This window comes from Kogia breviceps, chromosome 4, assembly GCF_026419965.1.
Source record: "Kogia breviceps isolate mKogBre1 chromosome 4, mKogBre1 haplotype 1, whole genome shotgun sequence".
Lineage (NCBI taxonomy): Eukaryota > Metazoa > Chordata > Mammalia > Artiodactyla > Physeteridae > Kogia > Kogia breviceps.
Genome location: NC_081313.1, coordinates 52,129,856 through 52,149,035, shown reverse-complemented (window position 1 = coordinate 52,149,035; position 19,180 = coordinate 52,129,856). Strand labels below are relative to the sequence as shown.

Below are 19,180 nucleotides of genomic sequence, written 5' to 3'. Positions count from 1 at the left end.
CTTTTTCTGCATCTATTGAGATGATCATATATGGTTTTTCTTTCAAATTTGTTAATATGGTGTATCACGTTGATTGATTTGCATATACTGAAGAATCCTTGCATTCCTGGAATAAACCCCACTTGATCATGGTGTATGATCCTTTTAATGTGCTGTTGGATCCTGTTTGCTAGTATTTTGTTGAGGATTTTTGCATTTATATTCATCAGTGATATTGGCCTGTAATTTTCTTTCTTTGTGACACCTTTGTCTGGTTTTGGTATCAGGGTGATGATGGTGGCCTCGTAGAATGAGTTTGGGAGTGTTCCTCTCCCTGCTATATTTTGGAAGAGTTTGAGAAGGATAGGTGTTAGCGCTTCTCTAAATGTTTGATAGAATTCGCCTGTAAAGCCTTCTGGTCCTGGGCTTTTGTTTGTTGGAAGATTTTTTATCACAGTCTCAATTTCAGTGCTTGTGATTGGTCTGTTCATATTTTCTATTTCTTCCTGGTTCAGTCTTGCCAGGTTGTGCATTTCTAAGAATTTGTCCATTTCTTCCAGGTTGTCCATTTTATCAGCATAGAGTTGCTTGTAGTAATCTCTCATGATCTTTTGTATTTCTGCTGTGTCAGTTGTTACTTCTCCTTTTTCATTTCTAATTCTATTGAGTTGAGTCTTTTCTCTTTTTTTCTTGATGAGTCTGGCTAATGGTTTATCAATTTTGTTTATCTTCTCAAAGAACCAGTTTTTAGTTTTATTGATCTTTGCTATCGTTTCCTTCATTTCTTTTTCATTTATTTCTGATCTGATCTTTATGATTTCTTTCCTTCTGCTAACTTTGGGGTTTTTTTGTTCTTCTTTCTCTAATTGCTTTAGGTGCAAGGTTAGGTTGTTTATTTGAGATGTTTCCTGTTTCTTAAGGTAGGATTGTACTGCTATAAACTTTCCTCTTAGAACTGCTTTTGTTGCATCCCATAGGTTTTGGGTAGTCGTGTCTCCATTGTCATTTGTTTCTAGGTATTTTCTGATTCTCCCTCTGATTTCTTCAGTGATCACTTCGTTATTAAGTAGTGTATTGTTTAGCCGCCATGTGCTTGTATTTTTTACAGACCTTTTCCTGTAATTGATATCTAGTCTCATAGCGTTGTGGTCAGAAAAGATACTTGATACGATTTCAACTTTCTTAAATTTACCAAGGCTCGATTCGTGACCCAGGATATGATCTATCCTGGAGAATGTTCCATGAGCACTTGAGAAAAATGTGTATTCTGTTGTTTTTGGATGGAATGTCCTATAAATATCAATTAAGTCCATCTTGTTTAATGTATCATTTAAAGCTTGTGTTTCCTTATTAATTTTCATTTTGGATGATCTGTCCATTGGTGAAAGTAGTTGCCTTATGTACTGAGGTGCTCCTATGTTGGGTGCATAAATATTTAGAATTGTTATATCTTCTTCTTGGATCGATCCCTTTATCATTATGTAGTGTCCTTCGTCTCTTGTAATAGTCTTTATTTTAAAGTCTATTTTGTCTGATGTGAGAAATGCTACTCCAGCTTTCTTTTGATTTCCATTTGCATGGATATCTTTTTCCATCCCCTCACTTTCATTCTGTATGTGTCCTTAGGTCTGAAGTGGGTCTCTTGTAGACAGCATATATATGGGTCTTGTTTTAAAACTGCATGTGAATCCACAATTATCTCAATAAAAATTTCAATTAAAAAAATTTGGGCTTGGGTTTCCCTGGTGGCACAGTGGTTGAGGGTCTGCCTGCCGATGCAGGGGACACGGGTTCATGCCCTGGTCTGGGGAGATACCACATGCCGTGGAGCGGCTGGGCCCGTGAGCCATGGCTGCTGAGCCTGCGCATCCGGAGCCTGTGCTCTGCAACGGGAGAGCCCACAACAGTGAGAGGCCCGAGTCCCGGAAAAAAAAAAAAAAAAAAAAAATCTGGGCTTAATGATTCCTTAAGGAAAGGTTTTATCATTGTTGTTTTATTAAAATTCAATTTCCCTAACAGTTTCAAGATGATTCTTTTTTTTTTTTCAATTTTTGTTTAAGGAACGTTTGCTGGAATTTACAAAATTCATGTAAAGCTTCAAATCAGAAAATGTTAACACTGATGGATATCTAATGATATTAAGCAATTACTGTTAGCTGGTTCTCTTTTTTTAAGTGTGAAAGTAGAGAGTTTCATCTTAACATACTTATACATGAAAGAGGTTGTCTGATTTGCCTTAAAACAATCAGAGGTGGCAAAACAGTAGGTATAAATGAAACTATAACACACTGATAAATTCTGAAGCTGGTTGGTAGGCACATCAGGTCTATTGTATTATTCTCTCTACTTAGATAACAAGATTAACCAAAAAAGGACTTTAAAGCAGCTATTGTATTTAAAGGGAAAAAAGAACAAAATGGGGAGGAAAAGATTAAATGTAAGAAATAGAAACTTTACAAATGATAAATACAATATGTGAATGAAAAATCCACAGGACAGGATTAAAAGATTAGTCACTGTAGGAGAACATGTCAGGGAGACAGGAAGACATGGCAACAGAAAACAGCCATTCTGAAACATAGAGGGGGAAAAAAATATATGAAAACCCAGGGATACATGGGACAATGTAAAGCAGATTAACATATATTTACCTATCTTTAGAAGTTTGCTTATCAGGCACCACTAAGAGTACATGCTCTGTGAGGGGAGAATCTTTGCCTCTCTTGTTCACTACTGGAATAGGACATGACACATAGTTATCAGTGTCACTAGGTAATGTCCAAATTCTTTTCCAGGGTGGTAATATCAATTTTCATACTACAGTACCTATTTATATTCTTGTTGACATTTGATAATGTCTTTACTTTTTGCTAGTATAAGGGGTTGAACCTCACCAGAAATAATAGAAATATTAATTAAAACTAGATATTTTCCTGATATTTCCTAGAGATGCTGAACACATTTTCACATGTTTAATGATCTATTTAAATTGAAGTAGAGCTGATTCACATTACATAAGTTTTAGGTGTACAGTATAGTAATTCAGTATTTTTTACAGATTATACTCCATTAAAAGTTATTACAAGGCAACGGTTATAATTCCCTGTGCTGTACAATATATCCTTGATGCTTATCTATTTTATACATAGTACATCATATTTCCTAATCTCATGCCCCTATCTAGTCCCTCTCCCCTTCCTGGAGGAATCAAGCTCCCTGACTTCACACCATACTACAAAGCTACAGTAATCAAGACAGTATGGTACTGGCACAAAAACAGAAACATAGATCAAAGGAACAGGGTAGAAAGTCCAGAAATAAACCCACACACCTGTGGTCAATCAATCTACAACAAAAGAGGCAAGAATATACAATGGAGAAAAGACAGTCTCTTCAATAAGTGGTGCTGGGAAAACTAGACAGCTACATGTAAAAGAATAAAATTAGAACATTCACTTAACACCATACACAAAAACAAACTCCAAATGGATTAGAGACATAAATGTAAAACCAGATGGTATAACAATCCTAGAGGAAGACATAGGCAGAAGACTCCTTGACATAAATCACAGTAATATATTTTTGAATCCATCTTCTAGAGTAATGGAACTAAAACCAAAAATAAACAAATGGGACCTAATTAAACTTAAAAAGCTTTTGCACAGCAAAGGAAATCATAAACAAAACAAAAAAGACAACCCACAGAATGGGAGAAAATATTTGCAAACAATATGACTGACATGGGATTAATCTCCAAAATATATAAACAGCTCATACAGCTCAATATTAAAAAACAACAAACAATCCAATCAAAAAATGGGCAGAAAAAAAGGTGGGGGGGCAGATCTAAACAGACATTTCTCCAAAGAAGACATACAGATGGCCAAAAGGCACATGAAAAGACTCAACATCACTAATTATTAGAGAAATGCAAATCAAAACTACAATGAGGTATCACCTCACATGGGTCAGAATGGTCATCATGAAAAAGTCTACATAAAAATGCTGAAGAGGTGTGGAGAAAAAGGAACCCTCCTCCACTGTTGGTGGGAATGTAAATTGGTACAGCCACTACGGAGAGCAGCACAGAGGTTCCTTAAAAAACTAAAAATAGGGCTTCTCTGGTGGTACAGTGGTTGAGAATCTGCCTTCCAATGCAGGGGACACGGGTTCAAGCCCTGGTCTGGGAAGATCCCACATGCCGCGGAGCAACTGGGCCTGTGAGCCACAACTACTGAGCCTGCGTGTCTGGAGCCTGTACTCCGGAACAAGAGAGGCTGTGACAGTGAGAGGCCTGCACACCGTGATGAAGAGCGGCCCCCGCTTGCCACAACTAGAGAAAGCCCTCGCACAGAAACGAAGACCCAACACAGCCAAAAATAAATAAATAAATAAATTTTTTTAAAAGCTAAAAATAGAGCTACCATATGATCCTGCAATCCCACTCCTGGGCGTATATCCAGAGAAAACTATAATTCAAAAGGATACATGCACCCCAATGTTCGCTGCAGCACTATTTACAATAGCCAAGACATGGAAGCAACCTAAATGTCCATCAACAGAGGAATGGATAAAAATGTGGTACATGTATACAATAGAATATTACTCAGCCATAAAAAAGAATGAAATAAGGCCATTTGCAGCAATATGGATGGACCTAGAGATTATCATACTAAATGAAGACAGATAGAAAAAGACAAATATCATATGATATCGCTTATATGTGGAATCTTAAAGAAAAAAAAGATACAAATGAACTTATATACAAAACAGAAATAGATTTTTTGTAATAAGCTACAAGGGAAATAATCTGAAAAAGAATATATATATATATATATATATATATATACACACATATACACACACACACTTACATATAAACACCCACATAAATGTATATGTATAACTGAATCACTTTGCTGTACAACTGAAACTAACACACTGTAAATCAACTATACTTGAACTTAAAAAATCTTTTAAAAAGGGGACCTCCCTGGTGGTCCAGTGGTTAAGACTCTGCACTTCCACTGCAGGGGGCATGGGTTTGATCCCTGGTCGGAGAACTAAGATTGAGCTAAGATCCTGCATGCTGCATGTCACAGCAAAAAAAAAAAAAAACTCTAGCTCAATCCACATTGCTGCAAATGTCAGAATGTCATTCCTTTTTACGGCTGATTAATATTTCATCGTGCACACATACACACACACGTGTATAAAACATGTCTTCTCTATCCATTTGCTGATAGACGCATTGCTTCCTACTGATCATTTTTATTTCTTGTTGTTTGAATTCTCTGTTCAATGCACATTTTTTATTGGATTCTTTTAATTATTGATTGTAAGCATTCTTAAGAAATACTAGTATATCAAATGTTTCCTCACAGCCTGTCATGAAAGAAATTTCATTCCTTTACTGCTGTGCTTTTAATATTTGAATAAGGCATCTTTTCTACTCCAAAGTTGTAAAAATATTTTTCTACATTTTCTAATAATTGTAATTTTTGTTTTTCATATTACTTAATCTATCTGCAATTTATTTTAGTATATACTGTGAAGTAAGGCTCTCTTTGTTTTTACTATTTCCCATATAAAAACACTGTGCCAAAACTTATGAAATATTTGTTTTCCTTATTCCACTGATTTGTAGAGGCATTTCTGTGTGTCATATTCCATTTGTAGAGGAATTTTTCTTTTTTTTTGTAGAAGAGTTTTTGTGTGTCATATTCCATGGTTATGTTTCTGGACAGTCTTTTCTGTTACCCTCTTCTACTGATCTATTCCGTAGTTTTATGTCTTCCTGTTTAGATCATACTGCACATTTTCTGTTAAGTTTATTTCTAGATATGTGTGATAGATGGATTACATTAATGACTGCTCACTACTCCCTATTACCACTCTCTGAATGTGATATACCAGCTCCTCCCAACAAAATGCAAAGTATAATTTCCCTAATCCTGATTCTGGGCTCAGCCATCTGTTTTGGTTTGGCCACTAAAATGTTAACACATTTGATGAAATCAAGGGTTTAAAAAAGCCCTGCCTAATTTCCACTAGATCTCAGGTTCCCCTAACTGTCCTATGAGGACATGCCTGGGATGCCTGGGCTAGCCTGACAGAGGATGAGATCCACAGCAGAGCCACTCCTGTCATCCCAGCAGAGAATTTCCAACATTTTAATTTAAACAGTCTTTATCTATTTCTGTTATTAAAGTATTATTACCCTTATAAACTGAGTCAAGTACTTTCCTCCCATTCTAATTTCTAGAATAGATTTTATAAATTAAGGATTATCCCATTCCATGAAGGTTTGGTCCAACTTTTCCCTAAAATTAGGTCTAACAGTTTTTCTGACCACTAATTTGATTTAGTATTTTCAGTTTTCTATTTCTTCTTGAGTTGATTTTGGAAATTTTTCATTTCATGTAAGTTTTAAACTTCAGTGGCTTTATAGCATTCATTTTCTTTTGAGTGAAAAGTCAGTTTTAAATAAAATTATGGTAATAGGGATGTGAGAGATGTTGCTTTTTGGAGGGAATGAGGGATAGGAATTTTCTTAATGCTGACATAAAAACTTGACAACCATATTACAAGTCCCCAAAATGGAAATATTGATCTACAAAGCATTCCTTTACCTGCACATTTAACACTTCAAATATATATTTTAGGGCATTTATACAAAGAATTACTTAATAGTATCTGTATGCTTCTTGTATTATTGCTAATAGGTCTTACTTAGGCTGACTCAATTCTCTATTCTAAACACATGTAACTACTTAATATACTATACTTTTGTACAACAACTCGTTAAATTTGACTTACCCACTAATAATAACATCGATATGTTTTACACTAATTTTTCTTCTTTCTTTTCTCTCATTTATTTACATACAAAATATTTAGTGTTACTGAATCCTATAAATTTAGGAGTCAAATTCTTTTTTTTTTTTTTTTTTTTTTTTTTTGTGATATGCGGGCCTCTCACTGTTGTGGCCTCTCCTGTTGCGGGGCACAGGCTCCGGATGCGCAGGCTCAGCGGCCATGGCTCACGGGCCCAGCCGCTCCGCAGCATGTGGGATCTTCCCGGACCGGGGCACGAACCCGTATCCCCTGCATCGGCAGGCGGATTCTCAACCACTGCGCCACCAGGGAAGCCCAGGAGTCAAATTCTTATCAGTTCTTCAACTAACAAATAATTTGCCTCAAGTGATAATTCTACTGAGGATACATTAAAATAACTCTCCTAGGTGGCAGGCCCTAAGGAATATCTGGTAGCAGCAGGGTTCCCATAGCAGATGTGGGAGACACTGAAGAATAGGGCAAAAAAAGGAAGGAGGTTTCAATAATTATGAAAAAAGTGCAATGAACTTTTTTTTACAAATCACTATATTTAATTTCAAATGACATGTATTTCATTTCTTTTGAGTAAACACCGAGGAATGGAATTACCAAGTTCATTATATGTCTATTGATGTGTTGAATAACACTGATTTTTTTCAAATATCAAACTTGAATGCCCAGAATGAGTCCCACTTGGTTGTGGTGAATAATTCTTATCATATACTTAAAAAAAAAAAAAAAAAAAAAATTCCATATCTAGAGGGAAGGTGGGAGGAGGACATTCTACACCGTCCTCATTAGAGCCTGACTTCATTTTCATACTCAGCTTTACATATCATTTCATTGGTTTTTATTAAAGTCTATAATGTATCTTGAAATAGTCTATGTAAATGACGTTATTCCAAGAGCTGTAAAATTTTTAGTACATGATAAAGTCTATCTAAGTAGGTCACTACTGTAGAACACTACTGACCTAAAATTTTATATGAAGAAAGATAATTTTAAGAGTTCTAGGGGGCTTCCCTGGTGGCGCAGTGGTTGAGAATCCGCCTGCCGATGTAGGAGACACGGGTTCGTGCCCTGGTCCGGGAAGATCCCACATGCCGTGGAGCGGCTAAGCCCGTGAGCCATGGCCGCTAGGCCTGCGCGTCCGGAGCCTGTGCTCCGCAGCGGGAGAGGCCACAACAGTGAGAGGCCCGCATACCGGGAAAAAAAAAAAGAGTTCTAGGACTTCCCTGGTGGCACAGTGGTTAAGAATCCGCATGTCAATGCAGGGGACACGGGTTCGAGCCCTGGTCTGGGAAGATCCCACATGCCACGGAGCAACTAAGCCTGTGCACCACAACTACTGAGCCTGAGCTCTAGAGCCTGCGAGCCACAACTACTGAGCCCGTGTGCCACAATTACTGAAGCCTGCACACCTGGAGCCCGTGTTCCACAACAAGAGAAGCCACCGCAATGAGAAGCCCAGGCACCGCAACGAAGAGTAGCCCCGGCTCGCCGCAACCAGAGAAAAGCCCATGCACAGCAACGAAGACCCAACACAGCCAAAAATAAATACATAAATAAATTTATTTTTTAAAAAAAGTTCTATGTTAGACTTCTTCAATTTAAATTTTTAATGGACAGTAATGCTTATATCATCTTCCACAAATACATATACTTCATATTTTTCAAATTTTAAAGTACTTTATTTCATAGCATGTGGTTTATAAAAATTAACCAACCAATATCTGTGAAATAGTAACTCTAATTTCAGATACATGGTAGTAATTTTTTCCTAAGCAAGTAGTTTTGAAGTACTCACTGGTTTCCTGCTTTTACAAATTGCTAGCAATGTATTCACTGTGATTTCAATTCTTATCATATATATGTTCAGGTTCCAAATCTGTATCTCCGGTTCCCTCCTCTCTCCTTAACTCCAAATAAGAATTTTCAAATGCCCTTTAGGTACTGGTTAGGTACCTTAAATAAAACATGTCTCAAACTGAAATTACTTATTCTCTATATTATCCAGCTAATATGTACCCATGCTATGGACTGTAGATACTGAGACATAGTTCCTTTTCTTGAAAGCTAAAATGTAGCAAGAAAAACAAATATTTTCATTCTATTGGCTTCCTTCCTTCCTCAGTAGTGTTCCTTCTCAGTATCTTTTGTACCTTTCTCTCCTTCCTCCAGATCTCTTAATGTCGGGTTGCCACCAGGGTTCATTCTTTAGTCCTCTTTCATATTCATGGCCTTGTTGACTGTATCTAATCTCAGGCTCTATATACCATCTACATTCTGGCAATTCTCAAATATGTATAGCTAGCACATTTCCCTTTCAACTGAACTCCAAACCCCTATGAACATCTGGATATCTTATCTGAAATGTAACATGTCCAAAAATGAATCCCTGATTTTTTTCCACTAAAAATTACAAGTCCCAGAGATGTCCCCATCTCAGCTGGCAGCACTCTATCCTTCCACATGCATAGACCAATACCACTGAGATCATTCTTGACTCTTATCTCACATCCCACATCCAAACCATCATGAAATCTTGTTGACTCAACCTTCAAATGTATCTAGAGTCTGTCTACATCTCACTATTTCCACCACTATCACTAGAGGTGACTGAAATAGCACCTAAACTGGTTACTTTTCACCCTTGTACCATACTGTTTCTACATATAACCAGAGTAAACCTTTAAAATGCAAGTCATTTCATGCTCTGAATGACCTGACTCAAACTCTTCCAAATGATTCCATTTCACTGAGAGTAAATGTCAAAGTACATACAAATGCCTATCAGGCTCTACATTATCTGCTGCTCCAAATCCCTACCTTTCTGACCTCTATTCCTATCACTCTCCCATCCTGCTCACTATATTTTAGCTACCATAGCCTTCTGTTTCTCATACATGCTATGGATACTCATACCTTATAAACTTTTACACTGGCTGTTTCTTCTTTCTGGTACATTCTTACCTTAGAAATCTACATGGCTAACTTCCTTAAGTCCTTGCTCAAGCCACTTTCTCAATGAGGCCTACACTCAATGCTTGTTAGCTTGTCTCCAAAGAGAACTCTTTTTATTCTTGTACATAAAGTATGCAGAACCTGAATCTTATCATGAGTTACTTCTTAATTCTCGAACAATTTCAGCTACCTGTTCCTTTTTCATTCTCCCTTAACTTCAATAGTGTTCCTTCTTTGTCATACACTCTTTTTATACGAATGTGACTCTTGCTAAAACTCAATAAAATGAAGATACTATAAAACATCGCTATCTTTCTCATATTAATCTATTTTGGTTACAGAAGAGTTCTCCCTTTATTTCTGAGAAAGAGAAAATACCTCCTGAAATCTAAGAACTGGCCTTGTACTATCAGCTAGTCCTTGTCATACTACAAACAAGCTGCATTCAAAGGGAGGTCTTGGTATTTTCCTGTTGAACTAAGCAATTTCACTGAATACCAATATCAGATGAGGCCATTCTTTAACCATGACAGATCAAGAAAAAAGCAAATTTGTAATCATGTCTTGAAAAAGATAAAATATGAACCTTGTACAAGCCACCCCTTATCCTAATGACTGACAGCTGCTTTTTTTTTTAACTGATTATAGTTTTAGCCTTGCTCTAATCTGCCCGCCCTATAGATGAGATTTATTAATATTCTCAATCACAGAATTACTCCTACTTCGTGACAGCATTCCATCCACAGCAAACCCTCATATTCTCAAACCTTCTTCCAGTCACCAAGTACAAGCCCAAATCCTATAATAAGTCTTTTAGCACCCCCTAAGACTCCCCTTCCATCCCCATGGCTCAATCACATGGAATCCTGGTGATCTCTGTTTGGAGGGCATCAACACTCCTCCAATGCCCTAAATGTACAATATAAGTTAATAGTGGCTCCTTACTGTTTCTGTATTTTAAAGGCTAAGGTAATTAAATAGTATAGAATGTAACACTGAGTTCCAGTCAAAACAGGCTAAAGGAGAAATTGCAAACTCAGATGATTATATTGGCTAGGGAATAACAGGTATATGGTTTGGATCAGTTATAACACAGTGAATGGTGAGGCCTATGGCAAGGCACAGTGACTGCACACCCCACTTATAGTCTACATTAACAACACACTTAGCAGTGACCAGTGATTACCAGCCTACATTTTTTAAGTTCCATGTCAGTTTAACACATGGTTTTTCTTCTTTCATTATCTTAAATAAGCTGATTTATTAAAACAGCTGAACTTAAACATTAACTATTAAGCAAATTAGCAATTTTAGAAATTTTAAAACAGAGAGAAAAATAGTGACTTCCCCAGCAATCTATAATTTCCCTTGTAATCAACATAACTTCTTTGAACTTAAAGTGAAGAGGCTTTTCCAACATTTTGTCCCCAATCATCAGATTTTCTCAGGTTCAAGGAACTGCTTTCTGTACTGACCCACAAACTTTCAACCCATTCTTTCTGGACTTTTGGACTCGATTTTTTTAAAAAGGCCTAATTAACCTCTCTAGCATTCCCATATCAGACAGAAAGATCTGAGCTACTCTTTCTGGTTTCTTTGCCTTACAATTCCTAGCTTTTAATCAGTGTGCTTATATAGAGAGAATTAACAACTAGTCTTCATTTCTTTTCTCTCTCCTCTCCATCAGCTTTCTCTATCAATCCCTTTCGCAAATTGTTTTAATTATCATCCCTATTGGTCTTCTCAAGAAGACAGGCCATTTGAACACAACGGATGATAACTTCTCCAACACCAGTTGCTATCTGCAATGGTTTGGAATAGCAGCTTGGTGAGCTTTTCATTTCTTTAAAAAGCTAACAACAAATCAAAACTTTAGACATGAAAGGAAAGAGCAAATTAAGACTCATAAATTAACACTCTAGTTTTATCATAGAATATAAATGATAAAAAAAAGAATTCCATACAAAATGAAGACAAATACCTTAAATATATATACATCCTATACATAGACTAGTCCACAATTCGGTCGCCAGTGTCATGAGGCAAAACGGGAAGTGGTAATATTGATAATATTATGTATAGTCTAACCGAGAATGAGATTAATTCTCCAATATAACAACAGGGCAAATAAACAGAGAAGCACTGATTAGAGTACAATTCTTTTTCCTAAATAAATGTTTTAATCACTAAACCATGTTACTAGGCCAGCTGAAAAACTTTGGAAGAAATATGTGAAAGATCAGAAACTAAGAAAATGTGAAAGTAAAAATCCTAAAACAAGTGCTTTTAAATAAATACAGCTTGCTGAAACACTAGTAAAGTATGCCACAATGTTTCCTGCCTCCTTCCAAGCAGAGCATGTAGATAATAAATATGAAAACAGCATCTGGTATATTAAGATATACTAGAATATTATTAGATTGAACTAATAAAAACACCTAAAAGGAAAAAATAGTAGAGCTTGGATACAAGATTAAAGCATCTTATGCAAGATTTAACATGATGAGATGTTGTAATAAGAGAAAAAATTTAGGGGTAATTCAATTTTCTCATTCAGATTATAAGATGAAACTCCCATCCATCTCTAACATAGTGGTCATGTTAATACTAAATGTAATTTTAATACTTCCAAAATCTGATAAACACTACTTTCATTTAGTGTGCTATCCTTTCTTTTAAGCAAGTTGTTACTTAATCAAATACGCAACTAGCAAAACTCAAATTTCTCATAACCAACACCATCAACTATAATATGCATGCGATTTTCTTGTTTTCAGTAACGTAGCTGGAGTTCCCTGGTGGCCTACAGGTTCGAATTCTAGGCTTTCATTGCCGTGGCCTGGGTTGAATCTCTCGTCGGGGAACTGAGACCCCACAAGCCACAAGGCACAGCCAATAAATAAATAAATAAAATAGACTTGTATAAACATACACTTTAGAGTTACATATTACAAGTTAATTTAAATAATCTCAACTCTCTAAAAGTAAAGTGGGTTAATTACATCAGTTGTAACGATGACTATCAGATTAGGAATTAGGAATACCAGAATTTTTATCAGTCAAGGTAATGGTTCCAACATTATCATAGTTTCTTGTCTCGCCTCACTAGCTTTTTTCACCATAGGCAAGGGACTGATTCTGCCATTTAAAAAACAGATGAGGGCTTCCCTGGTGGCGCAGTGGTTGAGAGTCCGCCTGCCGATGCAGGGGACACGGGTTTGTGCCCCGGTCCGGGAAGATCCCACATGTCGCGGAGCGGCTAGGCCCGTGAGCCATGGCCGCTGAGCCTGCGCGTCCGGAGCCTGTGCTCCGCAACGGGAGAGGCCACAAAAGTGAGAGGCCCGCGTACCGCAAAAATAAATAAATAAAAATTAAATTAAATTAAAAATTAAAAAAAAACAGATGAGATCACATATAAAGAGAAGAAAAGAACAGATAAATCAACTTAATTTTTAATGAAAATAAATTGTAAGGTTTTGTTGGCAACAATTACTAAAGCCATTCTCTTTCAGGGCAGAATATTTAAGTGCTTATCCTAAATCTTTTGGTCACATAGAAATTATCTCCGACTCCTCAAAAACACAAGCTGACACAATTGTACAAAGCAGGTTTTCAATATAAGCAAGAAGGAACTGCCAAAACTAGAATGAAAAAAAAGAAACACTACAGTTCAACAGGTTGTCTTAACTCAAACACATTCTTCAAGAAGTTGCATGAAAGTCTAAGATATTAATTTAATGATGCTGCAGGGCCATAATTGCACCATTCTCAATTTAGAGTAATGAGTTTGGAGTTGGTGCATTTTCAGGAGGATATATGTAAGCGTGTTCATTATTGAGCCAAGTAATAGTTTCATATCATGAAGACTAGTTACATGGGTTACTAGCCTTTCCCAGGTGCATAGAGTGTTATCAATAACACCCAGATTATTTCAGGTCTCTTTCCTTACACCTTAACATCTCTCATTTTAAAAGACCAAAAAGTAGAAAAGATACCCCTTTGGAGTGGAAGGTTACACTTGATGACTTCTAATGTCACAATAGTTCCAAAGTTCTATAACACTACTTAACTGTCAGCATATGCAGAGCACAATGTAATGGATCAAGTTCATTTACTTTGGAATTTATCAAGCAATACTTGCCACTCTATTAAGCACAAGGAATGGAAACAAATTTCAAACTGCCCTTAAAGAGAAGTTTCAAGCTGAGGAAATTTATTTAACCTAAAATAAAATCATGAGAAGAAAACTCACACAAATTAAAAACCAACTGACCTGAACTCTACAAAAATGACAATATCACAAAAACATGGGCAAACTGTTCCTGGTTTTGAAAGATCAAAGAGACACAACTGAATGCTGTATGTGATCTTTAACTTGAAGGTGGGGGTAGGGTGAGCAAACAGCTAAAAAGGGCATTATTAGGCAACAGGGAAAATGTGATGTCAAATTTCTTGAGCATGATAATGATATTGTGGTTATGTATAAGGATTTTCTTGCTCTTGGGAAATGCTTATTCCAATATTATTCCAATATATTGGAATATATGCTCATTCTAAAATTTTCAAGTGTCTTTCTCTCTCCCTCCAAGGTAAACACTTAACATTTTGGAATATATCTTCCATACTTTCTTCAATGTTTATCAAACTAAACAAATAAAACCAAGACTGTGTGCCCCAGGAAAACAGTGACCATGTCCTTTTACTTTTCATCATTAATTGTAATCCAACTCCTAATAAAGTATTTGGCACAGAGTGGTCTCTCAATAAATATTTGTTGATGTTCAATTCATTTATGTTGCACAACTTTTTTTTTAACCTTTACCACTACACTGAATATTTTATGTCAGTATTGATGGAGCTACATTACACTCCACTCTTATGGATGCATCAAATTATGTAATAAACAACAGACATTATAGTTAGTTGTTACTAGTTTCTCACCATCACAAACAGGGCTGTAAATATATATTTAAAAACAGATATAAGGATATATAAATATGTACATGCATTTACCCACAGCATTTTAATTAAACAGTCATTTAAAATTGTTTATACTTACTCTCTGCCTTTAAGTTCTCATAGATCATTTATATATACATGAAAGCTAATTATGATAATACATTACAATCTGACTTTTTAATTCTATCTTTTTATTTGCTAAAACACAATAGAAATTTTAATAATATAACATGTTCCCAAGTACAAAAAGTTAGGGGGAAAAAAATCTTACCATTCTTGCTGACGTCCAGTTCCCTGAGATTAATGAGATTTGCAATAGATGCTGGTAATGTTGTTAAATCATTATCTGGCAAACTCAGTTTGTGTAGAGACTGACAGTTAAAAAGTTGCTGTTGAAACAAGGTAGAGAAGGATTTTGATTATTCCTTAAGTTTCCTTAAATATTTCATTTATTAACCTTTACACAAACAAATATTATTAATGTCATTAAAACTGAATGAGTTATACCTACACAAATACAAGTGAAGATCTCTTATTTTATGCTATTATGGAACTGAACACAATTGGACTACTCAGAATGATTTATATCCTCACACTTCTGCCCTGGGTGAAATGCACTTAGTGAAAATAAGAATATGGTGTATTTTCTGCTAAAGTCATAAAAAATAAGTGGCTGTTAAATATGGTAAACTTTGGATCTTGTATTCCAAGCATCCTTATTCCAAAATGAAAGTTTATATAAATTAAATTCAATATGTACAACTGATTTTAAATGACTTAAAATACAGAATTCTGATTTGGGAGCACAAAATAAATAAGGAAGCAAATATACTGTTATGCTAAAATCACAATAATGAAATGTGACCAAAATATATTTAACCAAAAGCAGTAAGTAAATGGGCTACTTCTAAGCCCCATACCAAAAACTATACAGAGGATACAGGATTTTTAGGGCACTGAAAATACTCTGTTTGACAGCATAATGATGAATACGTGTCATTATATATTTGTCGAAACCAACAGAATGCACAACACCAAGAGCAAATCATAATGTAAACTATGAACTTCGGGTGATTATGATTTTTCAACATAGGTTCACCAGTTTTAACTACTCTGGTGGTTTAACCACTCTGGTACCACTCTGGTGGGGGATGCTGATAAGGGTGGAGGCCATCCAGGTGTGGGGACAGGGTATGTATTTGGGAAATCTCTATACCTTCCTCTTAATTTTCCTGTGAATCTAAAATTATTCTAAAAAAGAAGAGTCTTTAGAAAAAAACAAAACTGCACGGCAGGATGGCACTGAATAAGTCCTATTTAAGAAGAGCATTCTTCCAAAAATGGAAAATTGCTAGGCATGATAAGTGATTCAGTTATTTTCACTATCATAGCAAGCCTCTCTCTTTTCAACACAGTCCCCAGACTGAGACCTTGCTGGTGGTGATTAGAAAAAGGGACTAATTTTAGTTTTCCATTTTCTCTAGGAGAACTAGCTAAGGAGGATAAGTTACTTGCTGAAAAACAATATACAAGGGAACAGTCAATTACAAAGCACCCTATTACAACTTAGGGGAGAAATTCATGAACATGCAACCCACAACCTTCAATATTTTATCCACATCTATATACAGATTTCTTTATAAGATGATCTTGGATAGCACTGCTTTCAAAATGATTTTACTACTGGCCACCCAAAGAAAACCTTTTTCAAAACACTGCTGCCATCCAGTATGTATATATACACACAAACAAATCTAAAACAAATATTTTAAGTAACAATAGATACATTCAACCCTCTTTATTTTCTACTCCACAGTTAAGGTTGCCAGGTAAAATACAAGATGCCTGATTAAACTTGGATTTCAGATAAACAATAATTTTTTAATGAAAGTATGTCCTATATACTGCATGAGATACACTTATACTAAAAAATTATTCACTGTTTATCTGAAAAGTGTAATTTAATTGGGTGTCCTGTACTTTTTATTTTCTAACTCTGCCAGTCCAAATAATAGTTCATTATTTGGAAATGCCCCATATATTAAATTGATTTTTATGAGCCACTAGTGAGTCTTCACCCACAGCTTGAAAACCACTGCTGTGTGGGTGGTAAAGCTCTCTGACAAAACTATCATAGCTTTCCATGCAACAATAAGAAACTGAGTAGAGGATGAAGACGAGTTAGAATTTAAGGGAAAAAAAAGCCGCCACTAAAAAATTTCAGCAAAGCAGTAGTTAATGTGAGATGATGTTTCATGGCAACAAACCTATTTTCTCCTGCTAGTTGCTCCTACATTTCAGAAAGTTTAGCCCTCCAAAACTTTTCCAAATAAACTGAAATGGGGAAAACAGAATACTACATCTACAAAGCTGTTAAAAAGCAAAATTCTGATGTGATAACTGAAAGGACAATTTATCCTCAATAACTATAATGTAGATCAATGTCTCAGGAAAACTAGAAAAACATTAATTTCAATTCTTTGTCTAGTTAAATCTATTGGCTGCAGAAATTGTGTAGTCTTATTGTCTACCTTAGTGACTAAGGTACTGGAATTAAATACAAAATTTAAAATTATTTGCACAAGTATTTAAGCAATTAACTTGAAGAGATAAAGGTTAAAAATTCTATTTAAAAAAATTTGAGTCATGTTGCACACCCTAAGGTGAAATTAAACCAAAAAAAGGGGAAACAATGCATATATATATATATATATATATATATATATATATATATATATGCGCAGCATTATGGCAACATTGGGAATATCATACTTCTAGGCATAAAAATAACCAAAAGCAATTCTTGAAAGACTGGATTAACATACCTTTGGAAGCTCTTCAATCTGATTAGCATCTAAGTAGAGCTCCTCCAGAGTTTTTTCAAAAGTAAAAATCTCTTTGGGAACCTGTTCCAAACTGCAATGAGAATAATCAAGAGTAGTCACGGTCTCCTCTTCTCCTCGTAGACAACGACATGGTACCAACCGCACAAACAAACTTCGTTTTGTAGTCATTTTTAGACACTGCAATATACAAACAAAAATAAATTTAGTAAAAACATGTATTATAACAATTTTTAAAACAAATTATTCCAATTCAATTCTCACAGTTTACATATCACAGATAAATATCTCCTCCCCAACACACACTAAATAGATGCATTTAACATTGCTTTACTATCAAATTTTATATACAGAACTTCAAATTAAACTCAAGCACTTCTGTACTTCACAAAATGATACATTAAGCAACCAATTATATGCTTCAATAAGCATATAGACCCACCTCCCAGAGTAATGAAAGTAAAAACAAAAATAAACAAATGGGACCTAATGAAACTTAAAAGCTTTTGCAGAACAAAGGAAACCATACACAAGAAGAAAAGGCAACCCTCAGAATGGGAGAAAATATTTGCAAACGAAGCAACGAAGGATTAATCTCCAAAATATACAAAGAGCTCATAGAGCTCAATATCAAAAAAACAAACTAATCAAAAACTGGGCAGAAGACCTAAATAAACATCTCTCCAAGGAGGACATACAGATGGCCTAGGGGCACATGAAGGATGCTCAACATCACTAATTATTAGAGAAATGCAAATCAAAACTACAATGAGATGGGACTTCCCTAGTGGAGCAGTGGTTAAGAATATGCCTGCCAATGCAGGGGACATGGGTTCGAGCCCTGGTGCGGGAAGATCTTACATGCCACGGAGCAACTAAGTCCGTGCACCATAACTACTGAGCCTGCGCTGTACAGCGTGCGAGCCACAACCACTGAAGCTTGCATGCCAAAACTACTGAAGCCCATGGGCCTAGAGTCTCTGCTCTGCAACAAGAGAAGCCACCACAATAAGAAGCCTGGGCACCACAACGAAGAGTAGCCCCCGCCTGCCACAACTAGAAAAAGCCTGTGTGCAGCAACAAAGACCCAATGCAGCCAAAAATTAATTAATTAATTAATTAATTAATTAATTTTTAAAAACTACAGTGAGGTATCACCTCACACTGGTCAGCATGGCCATCATCAGAAACTCTACAAACAACAAATGCTGGAGAGGGTGTGGAGAAAAGGGAACCCCACTGTGGAGAACACTAAAGAGGTTCCTTAAAAAACTAAAAATAGGACTTCCCTTGTGGCGCAGTGGTTAAGAATCCGCCTGCCAATGCAGGGGACACCGGTTCAATTCCCAATCCGGGAAGATCCCACATGCGTGGAGCAACTAAGCCCGTGTGCCACAACTACTGAGCCTGCGCTCTAGAGCCTGTGGGCCACAACTACTGAGCCCACGTGCCACAACTACTGAAGCCCGTGCTCCACAACAAGAGAAGCCACCGCAATGAGAAGCCTGTGCACCACAACAAAGAGCAGCCCCCGCTCGCCGCAACTAGAGAAAGCCCGCATGCAGCAATGAAGACCCAATGCAACCAAAAATAAATAA

At 36.2% G+C, this 19,180-nt stretch overlaps 1 protein-coding gene across 12 annotated transcripts in view; it reads right to left on the bottom strand.

The window, feature by feature from the left end:
* ERBIN (erbb2 interacting protein) overlaps positions 1–19,180 on the bottom strand; it is a 117,714-nt gene that overhangs the window by 57,216 nt on the left and 41,318 nt on the right. For all 12 annotated transcript variants that reach the window (XM_067031051.1, XM_059062270.2, XM_059062267.2 and 9 more), the window contains 2 exons: positions 17,565–17,762; positions 15,011–15,128 (listed from right to left, as the gene is read on the bottom strand). In XM_067031051.1, the coding sequence (XP_066887152.1) occupies positions 15,011–15,128; positions 17,565–17,753 (307 nt within the window). In that variant the 5' untranslated portion in view covers positions 17,754–17,762. The remainder of the gene's footprint in view (positions 1–15,010; positions 15,129–17,564; positions 17,763–19,180) is intronic.